The sequence below is a fragment of the Arachis ipaensis genome, chromosome B06 (genome assembly GCF_000816755.2).
Source record: "Arachis ipaensis cultivar K30076 chromosome B06, Araip1.1, whole genome shotgun sequence".
Classification (NCBI taxonomy): Eukaryota; Viridiplantae; Streptophyta; class Magnoliopsida; order Fabales; family Fabaceae; genus Arachis; species Arachis ipaensis.
In genome coordinates, this window is record NC_029790.2 from 132,558,515 (window position 1) to 132,568,398 (window position 9,884).

Consider the following 9,884-nt stretch of genomic DNA (forward strand, 5'->3'; position numbering starts at 1 on the left):
TTTTAATTTTTAATTTTGGAAAGAGAGTTAAGGTCACTATTCATTCCTTTCTACATCTGTCCGTGAGTTTAACTATTATGGTACAATCCTACGAGGATCACGAGGATAAAGTGATCTCCTCACCTATGGAATAAGCAACACATAACTTATATCGATGAAGAAGCGACCATGGCTATGACAAAATACTTACATGTTCCAAGAACAACTATTTCCATTTATTTTCATGTATAATGTTTAAGGTTTGATAATTAATTTTATTTATTTTTTATGTACTTCTATTATAATTAATCATTGTCAATATTAAACTAATAAAAAATAATCTAAATGACACTAGAAGTTCACCAATATTCTCAAATTGGTACATAGATGAAAAGTTTAATGCAATAATTTATTGTATGAATGTAATGTATGACAAAATTGCTTATTACTTGCCTCTAACAATGACATAAAATAAGTTGGAATATTGTGGATTGTAATAGTAAGGTATTGTGTAAAATGGCCTTAAGAGTCAATGGGTACTGGTTAAGGATATAGAACTCTGTGTCATATCTATAAACAAAAATTACAGCCAAAATAAATCTAAAATAATATATCATTAAAAAGTAAATAAAATATTTACACTTCTTTTTCAAGAGAGAGAAGGAATTACTTATCCAAAACTAAGGGCCTCAACTTCCTTTCAACTTCAGTATTTAAGTTACCAATAAGTTCAATCACTATTCCATCATTTTTATCATGTGAAAACAAAATTATCAACACATACAACTATATATACACACATTGATAATTCAAATAAAACTCTTCCCCATCACAACGGATAATGAGTTCAACACTTGGACGGAATTTACAAAGAAATACAACTCCACGCAACATCAAAACACAAACATGTAATTTTCTATATATTGTAGTCCGACTTATTATGAATCTAATAATTTTCTATATATTATAAAATTTTTATGATCTAAAAGTCTAAAATTTAATTTTTGTTAAACAAAAAAAATAACATAAAGGTAAAACAAAAAAAAAAGAAAAAAAATCTATACATGCAAACATGCTAAAAAAGCTATTCATGACTTAAACTTTTGAAAAAAATAGTATCATGCATATAATGACAAGTAGTACTTTTAATTATATTTTACCTAGTATATATCTTTTAATATTAAAAAAAAGAGAAAAATAAAAGAATAGAGAATTAATGAAAGGAGAAAATATAATATAAGAAATACCTTTGTCTTCTTACACTACAAGGAATATGGAAAATAGCAGTGGTTTTTTCGACCGATTAGCAATTTCAGCAGTTAGTGAACCACCCTAATTTGTGACGCGTGATTTGGTGGCGGTTCAAAACTGCCGCAATATACTTCTGCCAGGATTAACCTCATATTTACCGATGGATGTAAAATCGCCGTAATTTGAATTTTTTTTTTCAATTTTTTGCGGCACTTCCCAACATGCTGCAATTGTTGCCAAGTATTTTTTAAATTTGTTTTCGGCCGTTTTAAACCGCTGCTAATTATTAGCTTTTCTTGTAATTATTTAATTATCTTTTCAATAAAAATTAATTATTTTCTTAAATATTGCACATAAGTAAAAAGAGACAAATTAAATAATAGAGAAAATTTTACTCTCCTCCTCTTAAGAGATGCTAAAATGACACTCCCCTCCTCTCTATTTGTAAAATATACCTACCTTATAACTTTTAAAAAACCTCTACTTTAATCCATTTTAAATTTTTTGTGTAAATTAATGTTAACTTTATCCATTTTTTAAGAAAAAAAATTATTTTTCATTTTTGCTTTGTAAAAAATAATTTATTTTTTCTTAAAAAATGGATAAATTTAATGTTAGTTAATACAAAAAAATTAAAATGAATTAAAGATGATATTTTTTAAAATTTACAAGAAAGAAGAGTATATATTTTACAAAGGAGAAGTCTAGGGGGCCAGTAACTTTGTTAAATTCTGGCTAGCATGTAACCAGCAAAGAAAAGTGAGCCATTGGATAAAATCTCACACCAATCTCACACCATTAAAACCATCATTGATAGCTATTTGATGACTACAAATCACAGAAGTTGTTACCCCTAATATTTCTCTTTTACAAATAAAAGAGAAATGAGTGTCATTTTAGTATGTCTCCTAAAAGAGAGTGAAATTTTCTCTAAATAATACGAACCGAAGAGTGTATAATTTTCACCAATTTAGATGACTAATAATTAGAAAGCAATCAACAATAAATAATTATCTGGAGTTAATTATTTGCAAACAAATTACAAACTAAAGCTCTTCTCCCAGCTATTGTTTAACACTCACCAGCCACCAACAACAATTCAACAAAATACCCTATATATGAAATGAAAGAAGGAACAAAACCAGAAGGAGTGAGTTCATGGCATGATGAACATAATAATGAGAAGAATATGCTGCATTTGAGGAATAATAATAGTAATAAGGATATGGGTAGTCATGTGGCCCAGAAATTACATTAGGTTGTCCTCCTGATGAGCCTGATGATGAAGGAGAAGAAGGGTTCTTTGGCGGCGGCGGCGGAGGAGGAGAAGGAGAAGGAGGAGGCTGAGGCAACGGTTGCGATTGCGAGGGTGGTGGATAGTTAAAAGAAGGTTGGTGTGGAGCAAAGGGTATTTTTGGAATTGTTGGTGGAGGAAATGATGTTAGAAGTGGTGGTGGAGGAGGGTTTGATGTTATGATTAGGGAAGGTGGTGGTGGTGGGTATGATGTTAAAAGTGGTGGTGGTGGTGGTGGAAGGTTTGGATTTGATGTTTGAATTGGTGGTGGTAAAGGATTATTATTATTATTTGAATTATTTAAGGGGGATGTTGGAGGATTATTATTATGGTTTGAATTTGATGTAGCAAGAGATGGAGGGGGTGAACATATTGTTGGACACGTGGCACATTCACTAATGCAATATAGATTTAAACCCTCATCATCATCATCAACTTTGTCTTCAAATGTTACTTTGGCTAACAAAGCAAGAACAATAATGAATAAAGATAGTAAAGGTGTTTTGATGAATTCCATGTTGTGTTAATAACTAATAAAGAGGGATGAGTTTGGAAGAGAAACAAGGAAGGAAGGTATGTATGTTCATATGGCCCTAGTGAAATAATGTGTATATTAATTTGGATTACTATGGTGTGTGTTATAGAAACAAATAAAGTGATGAGAATGAAGTAGGTTATTATAGTTATATGTGACTTTTTGTTGGGAACTTTGATTCTATATGCTTGCTTAAGGACAAGGTGTGTTGATGCATGGCAGAAAAGCATTAATTCTCTTACTTTCTTTCACTTCATAATCAAGTATCAGATTTAACTTTAGGTGGATACTATAATGAAGACTTTATAATTGTCTTCATGTGAAAATATTCTCTTTTGACATTTGAATGATAGATTGAATTGTTAGATTTTAATATTTATAAAAATGTTGTCTTTGTTTAAAGTGTGGCTAAATAAATAAATCACATTTTTTAACAAAGCATCTTCATAAAAAGATGTTTTTGCCATCTTCATTTGAGTAGTTGCCTTAACTTTAACCATTTTTTATGAGTATTTCCTTTCCTTTTACCTTTTTGTTTAGTAGTCACATGAGTTTTTTTTTTTTCCTTAGATAAATAACCACTTGAACTAAGTTGATAGTTAGAAATGAGTGGCACACTTTATTATACATTAAAAGTATACAAGAAAAATGTACACAAAATTAAATTAATAATATGTGTCACTTTAAAAATTTAATAAATCAAAGATCAGAGACTAAATTAAATAACTTCTCAAAAAGTTTAGAGAGGAAATTAGGAATTTATTAATCTTATTATTATTATACCTATGGACACTACTTCGCATTGCATCTTCATGGTAAACTACCAAATTGGTAGGGGAATCCGGAGGAAAGCTTCTTTACCAATTTACCCTTTCTTCTTATACCTTTCCCCAAACATAATCTAACNTACTTTCATATGATAATCAATTTATATACTTTACTTTGAAAGCTAGTATTCTTACTCAACTTTTTACTTGTCATTTCCACACACAGATTCTCCTTTGAAAGAACGCAAATGAATAATAAAAAATGTAACTTTTCAACATAGATTAGTCAAGTAATTAACTCATTAGTCTGTTTAAGTAAGTGTTGGGAATTCGAATCTCGTTTAATGACAAATCTTTAAATGGAATTTTGATCTACGACGGATTAGTCCTTTACCTTCGTTATGATTAAAACATACAAAACTCAGTAGAAAATTGATTATAGATTTTGATTTCATAAAGTCAAATTTTTGTGTTATGTTATTTTTTTAATTGGTTTATGCTTATCTCGGATTTAGTTAATATAATTTACTAATTTTTGTTATCTTATTGCATTTTAGAATTAATATTCAATATTTTGTGCTACGCTTGCTTTTTTTTATTATCTTTATTTACTAATTAGTAGTGAGGATTTTGAGTAAAAGCCACAAGATTTTGGGTTCAAACTTCATCAGTGTGATATATAAAGGATAATTATTTAATTTCCCATCACATTGAAAACTTCAAATTACAACACATCAATTTTTGTATTCCATGGCAACTAATTCCTAATCAAACGAGGCCATTTTTTTAATGGGTGACCTATAAAAAAATTTGTAAGAGCTCGTTGAATGTGTGGAAACTAATGTTGAACCCACTTAAAAATTTTTGTTCCCCAAAAAAAAAAAAAAGAATTCTCTACATGCATATACATAACTAACTAAAAGAAAAAAACATGCATATACATATGAATTTTGAGGAGTAATATAAGCCAACAAAATATACAAAATGTGGCATGGCATGCATATGATTTAAATATTGTTGATGACTTGTGTAGGTGAACGAGGTGGGAGTAATGATGTTGCATGATAGAAGTTGCTAAAAGGAAGAATATTGTTATGGCCAATTGATTCATATCCAAAGTTTCTTAAACGATCCAATTCTGGCACTACAACTGTTCCAAGATTTGGCCTATCTTTTTTTCTTAGCTCCGAACATTGCAATGCCAATTTAGCAAAGCTTAGTGCCTCTTCAACTGGCCAATCATTTATGGAAGGATCAAGAATATTAGAAAATTGACCCTTTTCAATTGCCCTTTTAACTTGATGAGTTAACCCTAGTGGAGGCTTAGCCGTTATTATTTGAAGTAACATTATTCCCAATGAGTATACATCCGATTTTGTTGTTAGTTTTCCGGTTTGTTGGTACTCCGGATCAATATAATGCATGGTGCCGGCGGCCGTGGTCATGTAGTATTGTGTCACGGAGTCGGCCACGGACGGCGGCACTAGTCTGGCTAGGCCGACGTCACTTATTTTGCTTACGAAATTCCGGTCGAGGAGAATGTTGGCCGGTTTAAGATCTCGGTGCACGATTGGCTCCGGTTTAGCCTGATGAAGAAAGAGTAGCGCGGTCGCTATCTCGGCCGCTATTTCAAACCGTTTTGGCCATGAGAGAGGAGGGGTATTATTTTTTCGGATTAATCTATCTTCTAAGCTACCATTATCCATGAATTCATACACTAAGCATCCATAGTCAGGGCAAGCACCAAGGAGAAGGACCATATTAGGATGCCTAATGCTGCATAATACCTCAACCTATATGAGTTTGGGCAAGAACAAGAACAGAGCAATTTGTTACAACTTTTTTTTTTCAAAAAAAAAAATAGGCTAATATATTAGTGAAAATTCAGTTGCAGTCGATTTCATATGAAGTTAATAACTGAGAGCCGTTAGATGATTTGACTGATTTGACTAAATTTTTATGTTCTCATCTATAAACTTTAATACAACTGCACGTGAGTTTTCACTTAATATATAATGACTATTCAAATAAAAATGATTACAAGTACAACAATTTTTGTATAAAGATGATATTGAAATGTAAACACTCGTTATATCAAGTAGGTTAATTAAATATATCAAACCATCTATTGAATCTTACCTATTATCTTTGATTCGTTGTTTATGGATTATTCTAAGAAGAGTGTTAGGGGCCAGTAACTTTTGTGATTTATAACTATTAAGTAGACATCAATGATGTTTTTAATGGTGTTAGATTTCATCCAATGGCGTGAGATTACTCACTTTTCTTTTACTGGTCATGCTAGTCAGAATTTAATAAAGTTACTGACATGTAGACTTTTTTTTATTCTAATTATTTTCATGAACTACCTATTCTTATAACGAGAAATTCCTTTTTCTTTGAAATTATTGAGATGAAAATATAAAATTAAATGTGTGTAGTAGATATATACCTCTTGATGAAACTGTCTCCTGCCCTGTGAAGCATCAGGTCTCAAAATTTTGATAGCAACAGGGGTATGATCAAGTTGGCCTTTAAAGACAGGTCCATATCCACCTTCACCAATTCTCAATGATAGGGAGAAATTATTAGTAGCTTTTTCAATGTCCCCAATGGTGTATTTCCTGTACCTAAAATCCTTATAAGCCAAAACATTTAAGGCCCTCTCTTTCTCTTCTGCCTCCAATTTAGCCTTCCTCTCTGCTTCTGCTCTTTTCTTTGCTTCTTCTTCAGCCATTTTCATGGCTTCATCCGCCTTTTCCATCGCCGCCTTCGCCTTAGCCTTCTCCTCCTCGGCTAACGCCATGGCCGCCTCTTCGGCTAGCCTAGCTTGCTCAATCTTAGGCGCCTCTTTCAATTTCCATTGATTAATTTCTCTAGCCTGACAATGAATTGTAGTTTTGTTGAGTTATTTCGTTAAAATAATACTAGACAAATTTTATTTCACTATTATTTTCATTTGATTTATATTTTTATTTTAATAACTTTCATTTGTATTATTTTTTTTACAAAATCTCAAAAACAAAAAAATACAAATACAAATACAAATCAAATACACCTTTAACTATATATATCTATCACCTTATTTTGGGCTGCAATTGCTTCTTTGCAAGCTACACTGTACAAGTCCATAGTTTGCTTCAGCATTTGCTTCAATTGATTCATCTCAGCTTCAACGTCACTCTGCAAATGAAAGTATACATTGCATAATAACATAGTTTAATTATTAATTTCAGAAGAAATTATTTAATATTGGTACCATTTTGTACATTTTACAAATTCTTATTATCTCTATAAATAATTTAGAGTTAAATTATGTGTATTCATATATTGTATGGGACATATTGTGTTCCCTTGCACATAATTCACAATTAGATGATATATGTAGATACACATATAGGTATAACTATTTTTCATCATTTTGGATAATACTTAAGGTAGTATTTGGAAGAGAGACAGAGATTGAGATTGAAATAAATTTTAGTATTGTGTTTGGTGTAAACTGTAAAGTGAGAGACAGAGACTGAAATAAGAATGAAACTTTAATTTAATTTGCACAAAAGGTAAAAGTTAGAATTAATTAATTGAAATGTAAATATTTTAGGTATAAAATATTATTAAAGTTTCAGTTTCTGTCCCCAAAAATTTCAGTCCCATATGTCCCTATTTTTTGGAAGGACTGAAATACTGAAATTTTGAGGACAGAGACTAAAATTTTAATACCAATCTCTGTGCAACAAATATGATACTGAGTCCTAATCTCTCAGTCTCCGTCTCAATATTTCAAAACAAACGCTACCTAAGAGATCATTTTCAGTTTTTCCTTCAAACAGTTTTAAAAATAAAAAATACTCAAAATGAAAACAAAAACCACTAAATTTTTTTTTTGTTTATTTTTATTTTTTTGTCTGACATCCTAAAAAAAACAAAAAAAAATTATAAAAAAAAAATATGAACCAAACATATATATCCAAAATTTCTATAAACATAATATGATATAAAAGGGTAATTGATTATGAACCTTTTCTCTTTTGGATCTTGAGCTTTTCAACGTTTGGGGGGAATTTGTGATAGGAGAGATTTTGTCGGAAGAATCATCAATGACCCAATTATTAGAAGGAGAGTAATTGAAGTCAAAGGCTTTTGATGATTCATCATGGGTCATTGATAACCTTTGTCGATAACTAGTTAGGTCAACGCTCTCCGCCATTGAATCCAACCTTGAAAATCTCCTTCTCATGTTATCATTCGTTATTCTTTCAGATCTACTACAACTGTTGGTGCTTAATCCTCTAATCAATTGTGGTGGTACTAATGATGCCCTATTTTTCATTCAACCCAAATTAATTAAATCATATAAATCAACAACAATCCTATAAGAAAAACCCTAATGAATATAATGTTGGTAACAATTAAAAAATAATGGTGCCAACCATTAACAAAAAATAAAATGTCATCCGTGTGACATATGTATTCACACTAGATCGAAACTAAACTTGTATCCATGCAAGATGTCATTCGTGTGACAAAAGTACCCTACGTGACACTCTAACCCTTCAAAGACAGGGTACTTTTATCACACGGAGGGCATCTTGCATGAGTACAAGTTTAATTTCGATCTAGTGTGGATACATATGTCAGCGTTTTCATCTTTTATGGATACAAATGGCCATTTATTCATATTTTAAAATAAAGAAATATATCAATATGATAAATAATTTTGAGGTCAAAGAAAAATCTGTTGGCACTCACCTCAATTTTTTGTAACTTTTTATATATAAAATATATTTTTTCTTTTTTAAAATAACTATCTTTTTTATCTTTCGAGTTATTAAAAAAATTAATGTGTTTCAATTAACCAAAAAGTAAAAGCGACGTTTATTTTAAAATGGAGGGAGTATATACACTATTCATGATTTTCATTTTGTATCAAGAATCATTGTTGAAGAGTTAGGAGCACATTTTATAGATATGAGCATGCATTGTTACATAAAATGTTTGAAAATGATGATGACAAATAGGTTTAGTTATGTCGTAAAATTACTTATATCAAAAGCTTAAATTGATAGAAGAAAATAACATAAATAATTATGTCTTTAGTATTTTTTTTCAATTTAAAGTTTTTTTTTATATGTTTAACTTTTTTATAGGTGTTTTTTTATTTGTCTTATGCTATTTTTTTTTTATTTTTGGGGTCTACCAAAATTTAAATTCTAGACCTTTTAGATATAGAATTTTAATATCATGTCATGAAATCACTTATCCCAAAAATTTAAACTAATAAGAGAAGACAATATAAATAGTTATATATCTAATAAGCTATATATATTTATGATATTCCTTGGCACCTACCTTTTATTTTCCAAGTCATATTGAAGAGAATCAACACTAGATTGTCTTGGTGGTATTGCCCCAATCAATGGGTGTGTTGATGCTCTTGCTGCCACTATCTTTCCCTTTTTAATTACATACACTGATATGTATTCCGGTGCTGCTCTCATTACACCTGTTGCTACTTCTATGCCTTTCACTTTCCTGACATTATTATCATAAATAATAATTAAGAAACCTTAATCAAAATTATTATGAATTTTATACGATCGTATAATCACATCTTTTTTTTTAAATGACTATTCATGTGGTTTATATAAAAAGTTATTATTTACTGATATGACATTATATGATTGAATACACGTATGCAATAAAATTAAATTCAATTATTATTTCGGGGATATATGTATGTATGTGAACTTAACTTGCTTGATGACTTAGTGAATTGAAGAGAAAGAGATTTTGCCAGAGTGTTCTTCTTGTTGGAGCCGGTGGGTGCACCAAGAACAAGGGTATGGACACGATTCCTTTCTGCATATTCTATTATTGCTTTAACTGGATCACTATCATATATTACAGCTTCTTTCATCTTTAGCTGAATTCAAGTGCCAACATCAACAAACACTAGTGAATTCTTCAAGCTTCATTTGATTAATAATAATAATAACATTATTTTAGAGTTTACTATAGTTTCATCACCTAATTTTAAATTAAATTTCTATAATAT

At 30.2% G+C, this 9,884-nt stretch overlaps 2 protein-coding genes across 4 annotated transcripts in view; both read right to left on the minus strand.

The window, feature by feature from the left end:
- On the minus strand, positions 2,296-3,182 carry LOC110263622 (proline-rich receptor-like protein kinase PERK9). The gene is made up of 2 exons (XM_021105231.1): positions 3,096-3,182; positions 2,296-3,065 (listed from the first exon to the last, which is right to left on the minus strand). The coding sequence occupies exon 2, from the start codon at positions 3,039-3,041 to the stop codon at positions 2,343-2,345; it is 699 nt and encodes a 232-aa protein (XP_020960890.1). The 5' UTR covers positions 3,042-3,065; positions 3,096-3,182; the 3' UTR covers positions 2,296-2,342.
- Positions 4,702-9,884, minus strand: part of LOC107647694 (U-box domain-containing protein 35-like) — a 6,609-nt gene continuing 1,426 nt past the window's right edge. For all 3 annotated transcript variants that reach the window (XM_016351749.2, XM_021105232.1, XM_021105233.1), the window contains exons 3-8: positions 9,583-9,752; positions 9,179-9,361; positions 7,848-8,148; positions 6,908-7,009; positions 6,279-6,707; positions 4,702-5,619 (exon numbers count right to left, since the gene is read on the minus strand). In XM_016351749.2, coding sequence (XP_016207235.2) covers positions 4,834-5,619; positions 6,279-6,707; positions 6,908-7,009; positions 7,848-8,148; positions 9,179-9,361; positions 9,583-9,752 — 1,971 coding nt within the window. In that variant the 3' untranslated portion in view covers positions 4,702-4,833. The remainder of the gene's footprint in view (positions 5,620-6,278; positions 6,708-6,907; positions 7,010-7,847; positions 8,149-9,178; positions 9,362-9,582; positions 9,753-9,884) is intronic.